Raw genomic sequence first — 21,649 nt, forward strand, 5'->3', positions numbered from 1 at the left:
GAGGGAGCGCGCTGCTCGCCGCCGCCCGCCAGTCCCAGCGGGCCGCCTGCCGCCACCCCCTCCTCGGACTCGGACAGGTGGGTTTAGCCCCCGGGGCTGGGCCGCGGAGGCGAGAGGGGCGCGTCGGGCTTTCCCCGCGGGCCGCTCTTTCCCCGCTGAGGCCCCTTAGGGGGCGGCGGGGCGGGCCGCCGGTCCTGTGGCTCGGCGCTCTGCGAGCGAGGTGGCCCAGTCCGCCCCTTCCCCCCGCCCCGGCGTTTCGGCTGCGGTAGCGTCCCCCTTGCCGTTGGGGATGACCTTTTCTGTTGTGTTTCACGAGGAGTTTTAACTGTTGAAGTAATAAGCCTCCAGAGCAATTGACCGTGAGGGTATGGGATTTAATGAAAGCATGGGTCTGGTGGTGGTGGTGGCTTGTAGAGCGTCGTGGTTGGTTGGGCCGCCGTCACCGTTTGAGTGTCCTTTGACACCGTCCTCACAGAGTGCGCCTACATCACTTGTGACAAGGCATCTGCGGTGTTATTGCTGAAGAAAGCTGAATGTAGGATTCAAGGTAAAGAGTCTGCAGATTTTAACTTGTGCTCTGATGTTGGCTTCTTGGTGGAAAAGCTCATTCTCAACCTGTACGGTTTTTATGAAAGGTTCCATCTTCTACTTCCGTCTGTGCTTTGGTGTTCAGAATAGTTGTTGAAAGGTAACTTTGGTTAGATGTGGGCTCTGTTTCAGTCTTGGAAGCCTGCACGCTTTGTCAGTTTCAGTGAGTTTTGTGTTTTCTTCTTGGGCCCTTGCAGCAAGATGGGTATGTGCTCCTTCTAACTAGTGGAGGCTGAAATGAAGTCTAACGATCTCTTAAAAAGAAGATACTGAGCTTCATTAACAGTTAATGGGTTAAAGCTTGACTTTGGAAATGCTTTGTTTGCTCGGTTCAAAGTTTTCCTAGAACATCATGAAGTGATGGAGAGTGAAATTCTTGACCTGTGGGAGGGGCTTCACCTGTAGTCTTTTTTGCTTCCAAAATCTGTTGCACTGATATTCAGATAAATATTAAAGATGAAATTTTGATAGCTTTAACTTATTTAGCTGTCTATGTGTATCTCAAACTTTTTTCTTTCCTTTTTTTTTTTTCCTCCCTCCACTGATTGGTCTCTGGTAGTCTGATTTTTGTCATTCTGCTCTGCTGATTTTGTTCCAAGAAGACCATATTTGCCTTTTTCAAAAGGTTTATTTGGAGAGGTGCTCTTATTTGTTGTCTCCCCTATCAATGTTTGTTGGGGAAAAAAACCGCAGCAACAGGTAATTGAAAGCCATCCATTTGCTTGTGAAGGGGACAATCTAATACCAAAGAATCTAGAAGGGAGCATTTTTTGTATTTTATTTATCACTTTGCTTCCAAATGCTGCTTTCTTAACATGCAGATCAGGTAAGAAAGGAAGATGCAATTTTACAAACGTTTGCTTGTCTTAGTGTATTTTTGTGTAAGGTTTGTGACGTGTTTTTTCAGTCATCAATATCAATTACTCCATGTGTTTGTTTCTTTCCCCAGCTCTTCAAGAACTTAGACTTTTGCTAAAAGGAACAGGTTGATGTGAATAAGGACTGGTTTCTTACTGTGCTCTTTACTTGTAACATTAAGAGTCTAAGACAATAAACATCTCTTATGCGTGTGCCAGTGAGAAATATTAAATTACTAATATGTGTGAATATGTACTAGGGGAATTCAGGCCTGCCATGAAATATGAAACTAATCCCTTTTATCTGAAAAAATTAGAATTTTGTTTTACCTTCATAACGTAAGATGGATTGCTTGGAAATAAGTATTTTCTTGACTTTCACTTAGCTGTATCCTAATGTTGGGGTTGTAGAAGAAGAATGACTGTGAGCTATAGAAGGTAGTTTAGTGTATTTGAAATTTTTTTTTTGTGCTCGGTTATGTCAAGTGATGTTCAATACTGGGAATTTAAGTGGTGCATAAAATGGAAATATGCTGATTGTGCATAGACATTATGGTCCTAATTTGGCTGTATTTATCTAGGTACTACACTGAAGTAATCATCCTGTGACTCTAATGTGTCATTTCAGTTGCAAACCAATGAAGTATAGGTCCCAAACTGTGGCTGTCATGTATGTCTGACAGATGGAGTTATGCTGGTGCTGGACTTTTGCATGAGGTAGCCAGTGGGAAAAACTGGACTAGGTGAGCTTAAAGAGGTGATTGCTCTCACGCTACATACACCTTTCAACAGTAAAACAGTGAGAACGCAAATGAGCCATTGTAGTTGTTAGCATTTGCTCTGAACTGTTGAAGCTATACCTCTTCTGAGATTTTTTTAATGATCTTGCCCAGTGGCTTGTAGGTTCAGGAAAGATTGCTGCTTTTCTGTATACAGATATATACATTTAAGAAGAACATATCTGGTAACCAAGGGTATTTGAGTAATGTATAATCTAGCCACTCTTTTTATCTGTAAGGCGGAAGTCTATATTATAACTCCCATATTTGTTTTATTCAGTGATACGGATTCAGATTCAACTGATTCAACTACATCCTCCTCTTCGTGTTCCCCTTCAACAGTATCAGATGAAGATGATCATCCAAATGAGAAGGATAACAAATCTTACTGTGTTAAAACGAAAGATGAGTTGCCTATTGATGTAAGTACACTGTGTTATCTTTTAAATGTTTTTCTAGTAACCCAACTTAAAATATTTTAACTTAATGAATACCTAGTGACTGAATGTATGTTTTTACACTAGTTCAGGTATAGCACAGTTAATAATTAAAAGTGTCTTATTTTTCAGTATATTAAGACCACTCTGAAGTGAGGTTCACAGTTGTATAAAATCACAGTTGTAACTAATGAAAACAAATTTCTGGATATTTTAGTACACTTTTTGTTGTTTGTACATTGCAGGCTTTCATCATCCTTTCTCTGTGTGAGGGACTTGAAGGTCTGATATGTCTGTAAGACATATTTCAAATAAGTTCAGCCTTGAGGCAAAAAATTTCAAATGTTATATTAAGCCTCCCAGAGGTTCAGATTGCATCGTCTCTACTCAAGCAAAATTGTTAGAGTGGTCACAGAAGTGGTTTATATTGGTTCTCATAAATAACACGCTTGTTAAGTATTGCTGCCATTATTCCTCATTATCTCAAAATTAAGAGGTTTAAAGGAACGAGTTTTAGTAATAATCTGCTAATGGACAATTTGCTATCATCATTTGTAATGGATTACAAATAAAAGGATAATGCAACACTGTAATGTCAATTTACATTAACAGTATATGTTTATCTGTTATTCTGTAGATCTCTCCCCTTCATAAAAAATGCTTTCTGGAATGAGAAACAAGGCCAATGAAGGGTACAAGACATTATTAGAAAGGTAGAGAAAAAAAACCTCTGAAGAGCAGATACATTTGGAGACATGAACCTTTGCTTCAGTGCTCTGTAAGAGTTTGTAATGAAGTGCTAGATGACTGTCTGAAAAGGCTGAGGCATTGACATGCATTAGTAGTAGCAACACCAGGAGATGGGAATACATTGTTAATTATTAAAATGTTGCTCTAGAGACACTTGAAGTAAAGAAGAGCTTTTAGGATATTCTTTTCTCACTGAAATTAATCAAAGATTCAGAAACGTGTAACATTGTATTCTGAAGGAGTAAAATGTCAGAGCAATTGCTGCTTACATGCACTTCGTTTTGATGTATGATTAATAATAGAACCATTATAAGTGCTTCTATGACAAAGATGGTTTTTACAGCACTGGACTTTTGAACAAAAATCTTTGCTGAGGTAGATGTACTTACTAGGTTTTATTTACCTCTTATCTCAGTTATTTATTTAAATAAAATTCATGTTAGCCCGAAAATGCTTTGTTGATCTGCTCTTTTGTCTCATTAGCTTACTAGCTTCAAGTCCAAGTGTTTTTGAAACATTGTCTTCCTTTTAAGTACTGGCCTGATTAGTTTCACTGGTTCAGCAAAGCTATTGCTTTTTGCCAGTGATAGTTAATAAGAACCGAAGTTCTAGCAACTACATTATTTACTGTATCTTGTACTAAGCCATTCAACAGTAATAGAATTAATCTATGTAAAAATGTTGTAGATCACCTTATGTAAATTTGAAGGAATACAATTTGAAAATTAAAATGTATCTGTTAAAACTGAAACGTGATGATTAGTCTTTTACCTGAAAGTCCTCAATAATAGCTAACTTGCTAAAGCATGGCTCAAAGATACAATAAAAGATTAAAGAAAGTATATAACTGGAATGTGTGCTTAGCAGAAAAAAACCTGCATGTATTAAGGAGTGTTAGTGGAACTATTTTAGAAACCTCCTGTTTTGAGTGTAAGATTGGCGGATATTGTATATAGTATGACAGATGGTACAGTTTACCAGTTTGAGATTTATGATAAAAGTTTTAGCTTTCTTCCTTCTGGTCTCTGGTCTTGGAATTGCTCTGGCATCCATGACTTGGTTAAGGCTTAACAGTGAAGTTGGTTTAATGTTGGAAAACTTACTGTCCTGTAGAAGGGTATATGGTGTTTCTATCTGAATTCACGTCTTGACTTTAATGCTATCTTATGTGGTCTGCCTAAGTCTTGTCCTCTGTTTGGTCTTTGAGTTGCTCTAGAAGCCTTTGCCAAGCACTTTTGTTAAGCGTGAAGATTATCAGCTGAAGTTTTGATAAGACAGGACAAGATTCTTCTATTGAAGAGTGATTTTATTTCTGGTGATGGCCTTTAAAAGTGCAGTTCAGTGCTAAGATTTGGACTCTACCTCCAAATTCAGAAGATGTTGAATTTGAAGATAATTCTTGCTCTATTTGCCCTTACTTTGTATTCCATATTGAATTCACAGCAGTATAGTATATACATAGAAATCTTAGTTATGAATAAATTGGAGGTAGATGATTAGTTCAGTGTTAATCAGCCTTTGATAGAAGATATTGATGCTTACATTTGAGGAGAAAGTTTAATTTGAATATTGTTTGTGCAGTATTCATTTGTATATCTTAAGTTTGGCTTTTTTTTTGAGTGTGTTCTGTGTGAGTATCCTCTTGTACCAAATACAGCTTTCAGGTAAAAATAATTTTCTTTAGATAGGTTGTTGTGATCTTTACATCTTTTATAATGGTCTGAGTTGTGGCATAAATGGACAGACACCATTTTGTTGAATCAGATGATACATACCTGGTGTATTTCATGCTATTTTATCTCTTGCTGTGTATGTTTCTCTTCTGTCATGCATTGAATGTGGTTACAAGTTTTCTGATTTTTTGATTACTGATTATCTAATTATTGTGTTGTACATTTAACTTATTATCTAAGTTCAAAAAAAGGAACAAAATGTCTATCAGTTGTTGGTTTTCTCCAGCTGAGTAAAGTTGGCTTCTACTTAGTTGCAATGGAAATATGTAGAGTAGCATCTCAATAGAAAAGGTGTCTTCAAAAGTGACATTTTCCCCCCAAGGCGAGTTTATTTAGAATTATTCTGGAAGAGACAAATCAAACTACATTTTTTTAATTAAATCTTCAAAATGCTAGGAGGTTTTTCTGATGGTCAAATTTATGCAGTGACAAAGTGATGAATGTCTTAGTGTGATGATATTATATTTCTGAACATTGACATGGTATTTTCAGGAACTGCCTCCTGTTGAAGACTTATCAATAATTCTGCCTGATGATGTTGAACTGAAGCTTTTTGGGACAGTTTCCAGCATAATTGAGCAGCTAGGTAAGCAAGATATGTTTGCTTTGTTTTCAATTAAAATAATTTCTGTATATCTCTGCATTAATTGTGTACTTAACTGTTCCCTCAAAGTGTCAGTACTGCAGCTTTCTATTTCAGGGGGTAGTGGATTGCTGAATGAGAACTCGGACTGCTAAATGACATTTGTGTTGAATTCCCTTTTAGCTGGCTTACATCTTCTAAAGATTAAGATACTACGACTATTATGCATATATTTCTGTGTGACTTTCATGTTCTAGTTTTTTGCTAAAAAAGCCTTTTTTCACTGTGTATTATGATCTTTATATTAATTCTGTCAACAATAAGATTGAACACTTGCAGTATTTTAAGAAAATCTTTCAGTCGTACATGCTATATTTGAATTATCTCTGAAGATATAGGCAGTGTATAACTAAAAGCAGAGGTGCAGTACAATCCAGTCCCAAGTTCTTGCTTGTGAATGTATGAGGACAGGATAAAACTTGTTTCTTTAGCAGAGCATCCCACTTCTGGCACCTTGACCAAATGCAAGCTGCCAGTGTCAGCAGTCATAGGACAGCATGACTAACATGATTTATAGGTCCTGGAGGGTAAGCTTAATGGGACTGAGACATACAATGGATGTAAGCTTAACTGCAGGCAGTATGCATTTAGGGATCTTTTCAGATCTACCTGGGACCTCAGTTTTTGATGTGACATCAAAATTTTGCTGAAGCTGATATTAATAAAAAATCCATAGTATGTTTGTATTTAAGCTTATTTCAAGTGTTCCATTCTGCTTGAACTGCTTTCAGAGCAATTTTCTTACGAAAATTAGAAATTAAGTTCAATTCTGAAGTTAAAGTATTTGTGTTGAGTGGGGTACAAAAGAATTAAAGCAAATAGCTTTGCTATTAAATTTTCTTTTATTGTAGAAGACTGCAGGTAATACAGGCAATTCCTTTATAGTATTTTTGTTGGTGGTGTTGGTTTGGAGTTAGATTTAATTTCATTCATGTGCAGGAAGCTGGCTTGAGAGTGTGGAAAGTAGTAATCTGGTCATCGTCCTTTTGTTCTACTTTGCCCTTTCTTACTTATTGATAATAATGGGGACTTCAAGAAGGCTGTTTTCAGCTAAAATGATGGTTTGAAAGTAAGTTAAAAGAGAAACAGTTGAATCATAACTTGCTATTATTCTTATTTTTGATTTAGTATGTGAATGTTTAAACAAAGCTGTTTTTAAAGACTTCAATTTTGAAAACTCTCCTTAATTTCTAATCCTCCTTGGTGAGTATAACCTTTTCAAATCCTGTCAGTTTACTGATAGGTGAATTCTTCAGTCTGCATCTTTATGAAACTGAAATATGTGAATTGTTGAATTTAGATTGGTTGGTGAAAGTTAGAAGGCAGACTAATAAGCATAATGCTGCTAGGCCTCTGTATTGACAGCTTTGAGCATATTTCCTGCTGAATGTAAAGGAAGACGCAGAATTCCTGCAGACTAAAGGAACAAATTGTGAACTGCTACCAAAGAAGAAACTATTCTAAAGATTTCAGTAAAGGATAAGCTCTTTAGGTCTCTGAATTGGAAAACCTAAAAATGAAGTAGCATGTATATCAAATTATGTGTTTAATGGAGGAAGAACATGCTTCTGTGTCCATTTATAAGTGTTAAAGTCTACTAAGTGTTAAGATTTCATATTTTGAGCTACTAGAATGACTTGCTAGCTCTGACCACTCATACCATTGTTAATCATGGATTAGGCCCAAATGTAATACGAGACTTACAGGACATTAAATTGCAGAAATGTATTTCAAATTGTATTTCTGCATACATAAATGACACCACCAGTTGCAACTGTGACTGGACTGCCAGACATCTTTTTTGTTCTGGTCTGATTCTTATGACTTATTGGGGCAAGCTGTAATGAATAGCCATTTCCGTTCTTTTTTCCAAGGAGGATTTCATTTGGAATACTAAGAAGGCAGAATATACACATGCATCTGCACTCAAAAAACCAGGTTATTGCTGCTATGCACTTAATTAAGAAACATCCTGGGTAAATAGAACAGGTAGCTCGCAAATACATATCTGAGACTTCTCTTTTGTACCTATCGGCTGGTCTCTTTTCTTCAACCCAGAGAATAATTCTGTAAACAAATGTAAATCTTACCACTCATATATCAATGGAGAAGGGGTGGTGAAGCTCTATGAACTTTAGTAGACAAATAATGGTGTGTTTTGTTAAGCTTCTCTGCAATTAACTATATGATGTTGTTGAAACAAAGTTCTAATTGATTTTTTTTCCCTCCTCCCCCATTTTAGTAATAATTGAATCACTGAGAGGCCTACCTCCAGTAAATGAGGAAAGCATAATTTTTAAAGAAGATCGGCAAGCTGCAGGAAAGGTATGTGTAAAGCATAAAAACCTGTTATTCTAATATAAAAATCAAAGTATTCTTTTATGTTCCAACAAGTAGTGTTGAAGTCGACTTGATGAAAGATAATATTTTCTTGATATGTAGTCTTGCTTTGTGCTTTTGACTCTTGCTATAGTCATCTATTTTTTTTTAATCTCAGGAATTCCTAACCTGGAATTCATTGCATCCTTAACAGAATTACAATGTGTGATGAGTTTCTGCTATTTTATGACAGTGCTTGTGGAGAGGGAGAGGTTGCTTTCAGATGTATGATGTCTTCAATAACAGACTGTGCTCTTTTATTGCCAGGAGTTGGGGGCAAACATTGGAGAAATTAGTCAAGTTTCAGGAAAAGTGGGGAATGTTTACATATCTAAGTTCTGCTGTTGCAGTTTAAGGCCATTGTGTGCTTTTTGCAAGTATAATGAAGAATGTTTGCTGAGAGGGCTGTTGCATTCAATTTTGTATGTTTTCTGGGGAAGAAAAGCCATCATCTGGAACAGTTACTACTATAATATCTTTGAATGCTAGATGTGAGTGAAACAAAAATCTCAGCCTGAAATTGGCAGATGTTCTGTACAACATGGCAGAATTCCCTGCTCTCAATGGAATTGGGGAACAGACGGGAACTGATGTAAAGGTGTCTTGTAAAGATGAACTTTGAGGAATAAATGAATGGGAGATTGTTCCAGGTGTAAGAGATTTGAAAGCATAGTGGAGAGAGAAGAACAGAGATTTGACAAAAGGAAAGTTAGCACAGTAGAGGAAGCAGACAGAGAAAGCAGTGCAGTTGGGTGGGCAAAGGTAATATCAATGTGTGAGAACTTACTTTTCCACATTATAACTTAAACAGTAGCTGGGAAATATACTGTCAAACAAAATGTGGTAATAAAACTAAAGCATGAAAGTAACTTCATTTGATGCTGCATTCTGCATTTTGAAAATATATCAAACTTCTTAAATACAAAGCATCTTAAAGCTTCATGGTTGTCTACAGTGAAATTGGCTATTTATTCTTGGTGGTTTATTTAAACATTTTAATTTTGTTTGTGTTTCAGATATTTGAGATATTTGGTCCTGTCTTACATCCCTTTTATGTGTTAAGATTTAACAGCTCTGAGCATATCAAAGCAAAAGGTATTAATGTGCAAGATAGCATGTATTTTGCTCCATCAGTGGAGGACTTCACCCAGTATATATTTGCAGAGAAACTAAAACAGTGAGTCTGATTTTTTTCTAATCTGGTTATAATGTATTTTTTAATATAGCTAAAATAGTGAATTAAAGTTTAGCCTTAAGTGAGAAACTGTAGGACTAAGCTTGACACTAAAACTTTTCTTTTTTTTTGGATATTCTCAACTGTGTTGTAATAACAAGGTTGTATTCTTTTGCCTTTCAGAACAGTACAGAGTAGCTGTAAACTACAAGCTTCTAAAGTGTTATAATTATTAAAGTTTAGTAGCTTCTTACTCAATATATTAAGCTTGCTTTCTTTTCATGTTGCTATGTTACCCAAAATAGCATAACCAGAAAAAAATTCATTGATGCTTACCTCCCCAACACCCTCTCACATACATACACATGCAGTGGTTTTGCAAGCTGTACTTTCTGGATTTTGTTGTTCCTCAGATTCTTGTTTAGTTTCATAACCTAAAATAAACTTGTTTGAATTCTGATCAAGTTTGCATTTATTTACTATTTTTATTTCATGTTACAAGGCCAGAACTGAAATTTAATTATCAATAAATCTATTGTACAGTTGGAGAATAACAATTCTGTGTGGTAATTACCTGCTGTAAATTTGGGAGAGGGGACGGATTTGTGTGGCAATATAGTATGATGTTCAGAAACTTCTAGCATTTGTGTATCCCAGCCTGCCTGAGGAAAGTAGCATGTATGAATAGGACTTGTTGCCATTTAAAAGGAAGTGTACTCAAAGATACAGAATAAGAAAGAAAGGATAGTAAGTGACTGCTAGGCATCAGTGTTCTAATTATTGATGAGTAATTGTCTGAAATAAATATAGGTTAAAAAAATCCTTTGTTACACAAGTGACTTAGTCTCTGGTTATTAGGATTAGTTCTCGCCTGACTTGCAATTTTTTTCTGACTAGCCAGTAATACTGGTGTCTTCATTAATTGCAACCTTGCCAGTATTCATATTGAATAATTTTTTTCTTTAGTCATGCATGTGTGGCCAGGCCTGCAGGAGTCTTTTTTTTTTTTTTTTTGTGGGGTTTTTTCCTTTCCCATTTCTGTGGAAGCAACAAACACGTTTTTCTTCCTTTCAGTGAAGACCAAAATAGATCACTTTCTCACTCTGCTGCTTGTTTGTTTTTCTGCAGTATTTTGATGCCAGCTGGTCTTTGATTTGTGCCATTAAACTTTGTTGCTTAGTACAGTAACTGCACAGACCTTAATCATCTGCTTGCTACATCAGTAACTGTGTGCTGTACTCAGCATCTGAGATGTGAGACTCGTATTTTAGATTGTTAATACATTGCAAGTAGTTTTGGGAGCTGTTTGTCTTTTGGTAGTATTTTACTATCATATATGGTACAAAATTGAACACTATGTAAGATGTTTAACACTTTCATGTCTTATCAGCACAGCTGAACAATGCATCAAATGTTGTTTCTTGCCCTGTATTAAAAGGAGCAGTGTGAACACCTGTGTAATCTGATGTAAACCATAAGTTCTGAATAATGTAACTTAAGTTACATTTCACTGAAACAATATTTTATTTCTCAGTTTTGTCAGTAAAGTTTCTTAAGCTTTTGTGACGCAACTGGTACTATTTGTTGAAGCTGCCTTTTTCACAAAGTAGGTGTTATTGAAAAAGGATAAAGAATTTTGACTTCTGACCTGTGCTGTAATGTCTCTATAAAGAAACCAAGATGACATGGATAGTAGAAAAGTTGAGCTTTGATCAGTGCTTCACAAGAAGGCTTTTGGACCTTAGCAGATTGCAAATTTGATGACCAATGACTTTCATTTTCTGCTTTTTGTTAGTCTGACTGTGTGCAGACCAGCTTGTGGAGTATTACAGGCTTAAAGGTCTAGAACTGCTACTCAAAACTGTGATGGTACTTTGAAAAAGAAAAGGAATCAGGGTTAAGATCTGAAAGAAACCTTAAGTTTGAAGCTTTTTCTGAAATCTGGAATGCAATCTGCTTGCATTGTACAAAGTTGCAGTGCTATGAATAACCCTTGCACTTTATAGCAAAATAAATGGAAGTGTAGTGTAAAACTTCTTGAATGCAAAATAATTTGTTGCTAAAAATAGATTTGTGTTGTATTGCCTGAAACACAAAGTAATTCTAAAGAAGCTCATGTATTTTCATGATTCCTCTGAGTCACCTTTTGTTAGACTTCCAGATCTTACAGTATCTGAGTTCAGAAATCAAAGAATTACTATCTTGTTCTTTGCAGAAGATTAAGTATCTCAGAGCATGAGAAGTGTTTTGTGTTTTGCTGAAATGAGGAAGGCTGCCTTGGGAGAGTGAGATAAGCTGCCTGAAGGACTGAGGAGGTTTAAGTTTTGCAGTCAGTAGTACTACATGTTGCCTAATGACCACAAGTCTTGGGAGTTTCTGGCGTGCTCTGGTATTTCTGGCAGGCATGTATTGCCCCAAAATAACAAGATGAGAGGGAGAAACAAAGAAGTTGGTTCATGATTTAAAAAAAAAAAAGTGATACTTTTCATCTTTCCATAGGTAGACAGTTTTCTGCAGCTGAGAAGTTATTCATGTAAAGCCCTTATTTTTCTTTCCTCCCTGTAACATTTTCTTCTAATTAAACTTTAAAATGGCTTGCTTGCTAATATGATTTGCTCATAATCACAAAGGTGGTGTGTCTGTATAGTTTTCTAGTGATATGTAGAGATTGAGCTTCAGTTTTATGGTTAGGGGTTGAGGCACAAAGTACTTCCAGATGACTTGCCAGTGTTCTCATGGGCAGCCTTTGACTAAGGACCTCTTCAAGTCCAGGCTACCTAGAGCCGATGGTTATGTACTTTGATGTAGCTATTGCTGCTTGATTGTTGCTGACTTGATAAATACATAAAAAACCCCTTGGTTATTAGAACACTGATTGAAAACATTTCACACTGAACATGTTGATGTTTTTAACTATATGGTTCCATTTTGCAAGTAAGAATTTTCAGTATTGCATTATTTTATATAGTTTGTCTACATAGATAAAGACAGTGTCTTGTCATTTTCAACCAAAACACATTAAATTTGCGAGCAGTGTGGAAAAACCTTCCACAGACTTTTAACAGCATAATTTAACTTTGTTCCACAAATTTGTTGGTAATCAAAGAAATGACTTGTTTTTTAGTGAAGTTCGCAGTGGTGGGTGAAATAAATAACACCACTTCAAGTTAATTTTGGTGCTTGTCAGGCAAGACAGTTGAGTTTTTGCTTCCTTAAATGTCTTTTACCTTGATTTTTAATTTTATATTTACAACAAAATAGAAGATGAAACCTAATTACCTATCTAACACTATCTTAATGGAATTGTAAGCCAAGCTTAGAGGTTTTTTTGGTTCCGAATTCACTATAGTTATACTTAAAGCCTGTATCCTACTATACTAGTTCGTTGTCCTTTTTGACTGGAGGTACGTGTTCTGAAACCAGAAGAATAAGAAAGTTTGTGACTGTAGTCAGCAGTGAGTCAACAGAAGAAAGTTGCAATGAACTACCTCAATTTGGGTTCAAAGCAATTTAAATTGAAAAAGATGTGTTGAGAGAATATTGATCAAAGCTTAGTATTAGCTGTGTGAAATGTTCAGTCTTCACTCAGAGTAGGAAGATTTTTCAAATGACATATGTAGTGAAGTCTGAAGTTGACACATACGTTGCTGTTCATTTAGAAACAACATTAAAAAACAAATGCCCCTTTTAAAACAGGAAGCTTCTTGTGTAGGAGAACTGATACCTTGAAGAAAGTGTTACCTATTTGCTACAGTACAGTTCTTGCAAATTATTTCTAACCTAGAATATGTTGCTACTATGTGACTCAAGTAAGAGATGTTTTGTAGCCTCCTGACACTGTCTTCCTTTGTCTTGATTGTCTAATTTGTGGTTTGTTTTTCTTGTAGGGAAAAAGGTTCAGATGCATCTTGGAAGAATGACCAAGAACCACCACCTGAAGTAACTATAGGGGTTTTTTTGTTTGTTTGTTTATTGGTTTTGATTACACAAGATATATGTAGAAAAAACTCTGCGCAGGGTAACTAATTAGCAAGCTTATGTGCTTTTTCTCTGAAAAGAAGGTCATGCTTTTCTTGGAGAGGTCTCATAGTCAGTGTAGAGAGTACTAGCTGTCTTTTTCTACTTGCTTTTTGCAATTGGGAAAATGTGTATCTTCAGTTCCTCTAGTCCTTCAAGAACATGTTTGGCAACCTGAATGTTCAACTTTGAGTGGCAGTGCTTTTACCTTGCCTAATAGTTTTGCTTCTGCTAGGGAATTTTTGTCCTTGCTGTTCTTTTGCTGCAGCTTTTTCTTTTACCTTGCCACAAGCAGTTGTTTGTCTTAAAAGGCCTGCTAGTACTCTGCAAACTGTACTACTTGGGTGTTTAAGCTGTCTACTCTGTTAGATTAACTTGACACCTCCTCTGTTGCATTCTTTGAATGGCTTAGTAAGGTTTCCCTACTGTTTCCTATTATAAAACACCAGTTTCATGAGAGGAGATGAGCTTCTTCCATACAAAGGCAGTCATACAGGGCTATGTAGACGTGAGACCTCCTCACGACCGTTGATGTCATTTACTGTAGGATCTGTGAAGATTGCTTCAATGAAATCCAGGCTTCCTGTCCAGTGCTCCTTAACTCTGCTGTAACTATACTTTTCATTACTATTCTCTTCTTCAAAAAGAATCGCAAGGCTGGTAGTTTTATTGAGGTGTTTTCATGAGATTTGTTTTCTAGATCAACACTTGAGTAATTTTTCCTTGCAATTTCTACTATAAGCGTATCTTATCCAAAATAGGTGAAATTCCTAGAATCCTTGTGTCTATTATAGTATCCTAAAGAGATCTATCTGCTTCTTTTCAATCTTCCAAAAGTTTGCATGAATAGCGTAGTTCTATGCTACATAGTATGTGCTTCTTACTCCATAAGTAGGAAAGGTGGTTTTTGTGGGTGGTTTTGGGGTTTTTTTGGTTTTTTTTTTATTCTAACCAATTTTTAGAATAGAATCAACTATTGCAGTTAGAAGGGGCCTACAACAATCATCTAGTCCAACTGCCTGACCAATTCAGGGCTAACAATAAGCTAAAGCATGTTAAGGGCATTGTCCAAATGCCTCTTTAACACTGACAGGCTTGGGGCATTGACTAACTCTCTAGGAAGCCTGTTCCAGTGTTTGACCACTGTCTTGGTAAAGAAATGGTTCTTAATGTCCAGTCTAAACCTCCCCGGCACCGCTTTGAACCATTCCCACACGTCCTATCACTGGATACCAGGGAGAAGAGATCAGCACCTCCCTCCCTTTCCACATCCCCTCCTCAGGAATCTGTAGAGAGCAACAATGTCACCCCTTGGCCTCCTTTTCTCCAAACTAGACAAGCCCAAAGCCCTTAGCTGCTCCTCATAGGACATGCCTTCTAGGCCTTTCACCAGCTTTGTTGCCCTCCTCTGGATGCATTCAAGGACCTTCACATCCTTCTTGAATTGTGGGGTCCAGAACTGCTCATAGTATTCAAGGTGAGGCCGTACCAATGCTGAACACAGTGGAATAATCACCTCTTTAGACTGGCTGGGTATCCTGTGTTTGATGCCCCCCAGGATGGGGTTTGCCCTCTTGGCTGCCAGGGCACACTGCTGACTCATTGAGCCTGCTGTCGACCAGCACCCCCAGATCCCTTTCTGCAGGGCTGCTCTACAGCCACTCCTCTCCCAATTTATACTTGTGCCTGGCATTACTCCTTCCTAGGTGCAGAATTCAGCATTTCAACTTGTTAAACTTCATCCCATTAATCGTTGCCCTGTTTTCCAATCTATCTAGATCCCTCTGCAGGGCCTCTTGTCCCTCAAGAGAGTCAACAGCCCCTCCCAGTTTGGTATCGCCAGCTAACTTGCTAATGGTACATTCAACTCCTGCATCCAGATCGTTGATAAATATATCGAACAGAACTGGCCCTAGAATTGAACCCTGAGGAACACTGCTGGTGGCTGATTGCCAGCCAGATGTAGCCCCATTTGCTACAAACCCTTTGAGCTCTGCCCTTCAGCCAGATCTTCACCCAGCACACTGTGAACCCACTCGTCCCACAGTTGGACAACTTGTCCAGAAGGACGCTGTGAGGGAAAGTATCAATTTTTGCATTCACAGTCCTTATTCCAGGCTAGGTGTTCTGTTTTGAAGGGGAGATGTTGTGACATGGGCTTTTCTATGCTTGAAGGTAGGTCCTGCAATGATGTATCAGTCTGTCAACCCAGAATGTTGCTTTTTCCACTGTGATGATGATACATTTTGAAATCCCTTTTTTCTTGCCACAAATGGAACTGAGCTGAGCAGTGTTAACTTCTCTCAAAGAATGCTTGTCTGTCAGTTCTGACTGTAAATTACCCACCTTTCTTGGGGAGACATCTCACAGAGAATCATCATTTGAGAAGTAGGAGTGTTGCATAGAATTGGACTGTAGGTATGTGATCAACAGAGCTTTGGAAGACTGTATATACTTAGAAACTTTTGTCTAGTCTTAGCTTTCTTTGGTTGAAAAATTTTCTAGTGATGGTGATACAAAAATGTGCTTATTGGCTAATGGTGAGCTCTTTTTTTGTTTGTTTCTTAGTTGTATTTTTATAGCTGTTCAGGAGATGAGCTTGTAAATGTGTAATTTGAATTTGTAGGAACCTAAGTAACTTTAAAATTCAGCTAAATACAGTCAAGCAGTCAAATCTTCTGGAGATATAGATTTGTTGCGTTTTCCAAAGTGTTTTTTTTTTAATGATTTTTCTTAATTATGGTACTGTTACCTTCAGGTTACAGTGTGAAAGTACAGGGGGAACTTTAGGTTTATTGTACTTCATTATAGGAAGGAAGGAAGCTTGAACAAAACCAGTGATGGCATGGATGAGCAAACTTGATTGCTTTTTATGACAGCTTTGTTTTCGTGGCCATTCTGACTTCGTGATGTCTGTGTGCTCTGTTTTGGCGAAAATACCATGTCTAATGTCTTGTAATCCTTAATGAGAATAATCTTCGGATAGTTCTAACAGTTAGAGTTTACACTAAGATATCCAGACTGTGACAGCTGATGAGCTGATAGAAAGTGGCTTTTGCTGTGAAGGTAATAGCTGTTGACAAGGGTGCAGATTAAATTTTACGCTACTGATGCTTGAAATTGTCTCTTACAGCCAGACTTTTAGAGTCCTCAGCTGGCAGCTGATTCTATAACTTTTCTGGTCAACTCCCATGGTAAACTGTGTGCAATTGCTGGAGTTAGTTCTTTTTGTGATACTGTGAAGCTTTATTTTTATACGAATGTTAAATTAATCCATGTTAGGCCTTTTATGCTTGCTACTTTAAGGTATATGGTAAGTGTTCCTTTTCTGACAGGCTCGTAATTAGCTCAGCTTAACTGTAGACTCAGTAATACAATCTCTCTCGGCCTTGTCTTTGGGGTCATAGGATGACAAAGTGTGATCTGTATGCTGCAAGGCTAGCAGGAGCAGATAACTGCAGTTTCTCTGAGGTGGCTTTTATGGAATGTTACATGGAAATTAGCTAGCAACAGAAGGTACCTGTTTGTTATTTCTGCTCTACTGGAGGATGGTGTATTGAAGTCCTTAGAAAAAGCAGGAGTTAGTGAAAGATTTTACTTCATGGTATATATCATCTTGTTGTATTCCTTGTGGCTTTTTTTGAGTAAGAATGTAATCCAGTTATGTAGAAGAAGAAATAGTTGTATTCAGAATTAACTTTTATGTGGCTTTTTTAGCACTGTTTTAGTGCAGTGTTTTTGAGATCTGTGCTCTGTATACTACAGAGATACATCGGTAAGCAGCAAAACCCTTCCTTTCAAAATTGGGAAGGGGAGGTTGGGAACAAACCCTACCTCTTTAAGTCATATAAGTGAGCTGTTTTTCAGGGATTTAATTAAGCTGACAGATTTCTTTTCTGTCAATAGTAACTTCCTCATTCTAAATGTAAGCTAGGAATCGAAAGGTAGCAAAACCTTGTGTAACAGGAACAAAATGTTGCAGTGACATTGAATCTATTGTAGATGATAACATTCTCCAAAGCTGAAAATTCCTTTGGAATAACATTGCTATTGCAAGTTTAACAGGAACAGTGTTATTAAATATACTACAGAAAATTCCAATTTAGTGGCAATTTTAGACTAGAGATATTTTTTAATGGAGTTTAACTGTGCTAAGTATTGGTTGCCAAATTAATTTTAACTTATTTTAAAAATCCATATTTTAATTCACCTAATTTCCCTTCAGAAGTTTTTTTCTTGGCAATAACTAGCAAGCTCCCTCAGAGATTCCCAATTTTTTTCTTACTAACATCCAAGCAATCAAAAATTTGTGTTCAGTACTTGAATGTTGATCTTCGAATGCAAAATAAGAAAGTGCAGCTTTAATATTCTTTTAAGCTGACTGCAGGATGGATTGTTTTCTAAATAATGATTTATTGCTAGAACTGAAGTTCTCTGCAGCCTTATATGACTTTGTTCTTTTTTCTTTTTTAACAGGCCTTGGATTTCAGTGATGATGAAAAAGAAAGAGAGGCAAAACAGAAGAAAAAGAAGCCTCAGAGTCAAGGAAGGAAGAAACTCAAATCGGAAACAAATGCATCAAGTGAGTAAATGCTGTGGGAGAATGCTTTTGTCTGTTAAACTGAGTTTGAAATAGACAATGATGTCTGTCTTAATGATAGAGCTTTCATACAGTTAATCAGTATTTCTGTGCTTTTCAAAGTTACATTCGTGAATTTGTGGTTACATTCCTTATTGTTTTTTTAAAGGAAAATGAAGGTTTTTTCCATTAAACTATGCAAGGGAAGTAGTATAGGAGCAGGACAGTTGTCAGGAGATTCACATGCTCTTTTAACCATGTCAGCTGACACACAGTGAGGATATAGAACAAATGTCACCTTTTGGAGTTTAGAGCTTGCTTATTGCAGGGGTTATTGGGGCCCAAGTTCAGCTTAAGCTTTTGAGTGCAGGGAGAAGATAGAGGAAGGCCACGTGCAATTTTTAGAAACCCATTTTTTTTGACAATCAGGGAGAAGATGCAAGTCTTAGATGGGGAATTTATTCCTGTATCTGAAAAGAAAGTTCTTCCTCACCCATGGCATATAAATACTCCTTTAAAATAACTGTTACTTGTGTAGCCTGCTGAGAACCTCTCTGTTTACCTAACACAGTCGTTAGATAAACCTATAGTAGTTTAATAAATTATGTATAGTTTTTCATAATATACATAGCCTTTTTCACCTTCCTTTCTCCTGTTGTTGACAGATCTGTTCCAGGTGTATGCTTGCATTTATGCTCTGTTTGTAATAACCAGATTTTCCTATCTGTCTTCTCTCATGCCTCTCTACTGACAAAACTTTTTGCTTTTTGGTTGCCATTTTAGTTGAATAATTTAAGTCTCACCTCTCTTTCTCTGTTCTCACTGGTCTGCTTCTGTTGCATGCTTTTTGTACCACTCCCTACTGACCCTCATTCCTTCCCCTCTTCCTCTTCTGCTGCTTACATATGAAGTTGCTTCAACTCTGCAGCACAGTGCTTCTCCCCCCCCACTGATTTTTCTTGCACTGACTCCTTCCATGAGTTTGCTGCTCTTCCTTTCTAAAGTTGCTAGACACTGTGCCCCACTGAACCCCTCTTCTCTTGATCAGTAATTGTCCTGTTAACCCTTTTACTCTGTGTGCAGTACATCCCTCCCTTGTACCCTTTAAATAAAGCTGTGATCATTTTTGGACTGGCTTTTGCCCTATGGTTTTGACAGTTTTTCCCTTAAGGGAAGGATCTGAATCATGCCATACTTTACCTTCATTGCTGATAGTTATTTTCACTCCCAGTTTCTGCTTATCTAGCATATGGCATGTTTTCCACTGTATCCTTATTCTGCCAGCTTATTGCAGACCTGCCTTTGCCTAGGGCTTGCTGAGACTGTTACTGAACTATGTTCCATAACTGAGAACACAATGGGAGGAACTGTCTCAATCTGTCAAGGGAATATGGCTTATGATTTGCTGTGTTTTTCTGTAAGTAACATGGTATAAATTGACACTGTGTGCAATTTAGTTTGGCTATGTAATTCAACAACAAGGATATCTGGCAAATTGTGGCACAAACTCAGTCTCAGCTGGAGTTTTGCTTGGTTCCATCTTCATAGAACTCTGAGTATATTAAAATTGGCTCATTGTTATAGTCTTTGATAGGAGAAGAAAGAACCTAAAAAATACTCACTCAAGTACTTTCACTTCAGTGCTTCCAAGAGGCCTGCATGCACCAAAGGAGCCTTAAGTCCTAATCCCCCATGGAAATGAGTAGGAATTTTGGTATGCAACTACCTTTCAAGACTTAGCTTTTCAAAGGTGAAAATGTTTCTATGTAGTCTAGTGCCAAGGATTAGGTCCACACAGGTTCTTAAAATTCAGTGACTTTATGTGGTGTTATGTCCCTAAATACCTTTTTGTTTCTAGCCTTAAAATCCTTTAGAGATCATGTTTCAGTTTAAATTCTACAGCCTTTTGAGTACCTTGGTAGCTGTTTGGAACATCTTTAATATTTTGGTTTTGGTGCTCTTAAATTTTATAGCACTTACCCTATTAATACTCTGATGGTATTTACATAAAGTGGCAGTACAGTTGTTATGAACCTTAAATGTATGCTTACAGTGACCTGTACAGGTTGTCTTAGAAAGCTGAATGCTGAAGGCCAATTGGTAGAGGTACAGGCTGCCTTTTTTTCAGATAGAGTAAGTTAGTTTTCTTAATTTGAGTTTGAATAATTTGTGTCCTGTGTCTGCTGTAATACCAACACAGGTCTGAAAGCTGTATACCACTTTAGTGTAATGTGGTATTGATTTATCTTCAGTTCTAAAATGTGTTGGTTTTAAATCTTGTTTTAAACCAAACTTTACAAAATACTCACAGTTTGAGTGTTCCTGTGATTCATTAATACAAATGAAAATGCCTGGAGGGAAAGAAAGTGAAATTTCTTTTTTAATGACTGAATTTGCAACCCTCAGATCATCCTTTCTATATTTCTCTAATAAATCAAGATGAGTTACTAAACAGTAGACTTGCCGGTATTATTTTGCTGTTTATGTATTATTTGCCAGTATTATTTGTTGATAAGATTACTTCTCAAATTTCCTTGACTTCAGCTTGAAAGGTTCGTGAGGACTAAACTTAATCGTTCCAAAATAGTATTAAAACTATGTGTGGTGGTGTTTTTTGTTTTTTGTTTTTTCTTTTAAGGTGAGAATAAAGGACTTCATCAGTCCATGCAACAGCCTGCTTCAAGTTATTCAAGGGGATACCGTGGCAGAGGGTTCTCCAGGGATCCATTTCCTCCTCCGTCAGGCCCTCCGGGTTTTTTGAGACCACAAGTAAGACCACCACAACTATACTCTTCAGACAACAGAATACGTCAGGAATCTCCAGTGTTTCCACAATCTCATAGAAAAGAAAATCCAATGATGCAACAGTATCCCTTTCCTCCTCCAGTTTTTGGTTCTGTTAATGACGTGCATCAATTCCACCTTCCACATTCAAATCTGAATATGATTTGGACAGGCCCGAACATGTACAACTCGTCATACCCATTTTTACCGCCTCCACCTCCGCCGCCACCTCCTCCACCTCCTCCAGATAGCCATCCTTCTCAGTTCAGGCCTTACTGAGTTTCCATAAATATGCATACAGAGCGTTGCAATTTAAAGGGAGGAAGAACAGGCTGCTAAGACTGTATTCCCTTATTTTGGAAATGCTTCATTTTTCCGCAACAGTAGAAGAAATGCAGGGTTTGATGCTTTATGAGACATCCATGGAAGACTGTTTTTTTCTATATATGTTTTCTGTTTCAAAAAAGAAAACTGTATGATAAAAATAACTGAATATTAAATAATGGTTTATTTTTATAATATCTACTAGTTTGGGATGATAAATAAAAACTTTTTGGAGACTGGTATGTAGTAGTGGAAATTATTTTGTAATAAATTTAAGAGTTTATGTAACTCAGGATATGTTGCATAGATGGTATTTCAGTATTTTTAGCGTGGTGGTATATTGCTATGCTAAACCCTTTTTATCAATTTCTGCAAATTCTAAAATCTGCTTGCATGGAAACTAAAAATCTGACACCTAAATTTTAAGCTCGGTTTGCTGCTATTTATATAATGTATAAACTCCTGTTACCCAACTTTTAATATTTCATTAATTTAATATTAACTAAAAGGCTGGAGCTGGATGGTCTTTTTTTTAAATAGCTGGAGTAGCTAGATCAGAATTTGGATGAGAGCTGAATTACTCTGTCAGATTGAGTGTCCTACAA

The 21,649-nt window shown here is 37.0% G+C and overlaps 1 protein-coding gene across 1 annotated transcript in view; it reads left to right on the plus strand.

Moving 5' to 3' along the window:
* NAF1 (nuclear assembly factor 1 ribonucleoprotein) overlaps positions 1–21,163 on the plus strand; it is a 21,682-nt gene extending 519 nt beyond the window's left edge. Inside the window, exons 2-9 of the mRNA XM_010586276.1 lie at positions 4–77; positions 2,505–2,646; positions 5,637–5,730; positions 8,030–8,112; positions 9,183–9,343; positions 13,228–13,279; positions 17,834–17,939; positions 20,575–21,163. Coding sequence (XP_010584578.1) covers positions 4–77; positions 2,505–2,646; positions 5,637–5,730; positions 8,030–8,112; positions 9,183–9,343; positions 13,228–13,279; positions 17,834–17,939; positions 20,575–20,999 — 1,137 coding nt within the window. The 3' untranslated portion in view covers positions 21,000–21,163. The remainder of the gene's footprint in view (positions 1–3; positions 78–2,504; positions 2,647–5,636; positions 5,731–8,029; positions 8,113–9,182; positions 9,344–13,227; positions 13,280–17,833; positions 17,940–20,574) is intronic.
* Positions 21,164–21,649: the final 486 nt, after the last annotated feature.

The sequence above is a fragment of the Haliaeetus leucocephalus genome, unplaced genomic scaffold (assembly GCF_000737465.1).
Source record: "Haliaeetus leucocephalus isolate CR32 unplaced genomic scaffold, Haliaeetus_leucocephalus-4.0 Scaffold140, whole genome shotgun sequence".
Taxonomy (NCBI): Eukaryota; Metazoa; Chordata; class Aves; order Accipitriformes; family Accipitridae; genus Haliaeetus; species Haliaeetus leucocephalus.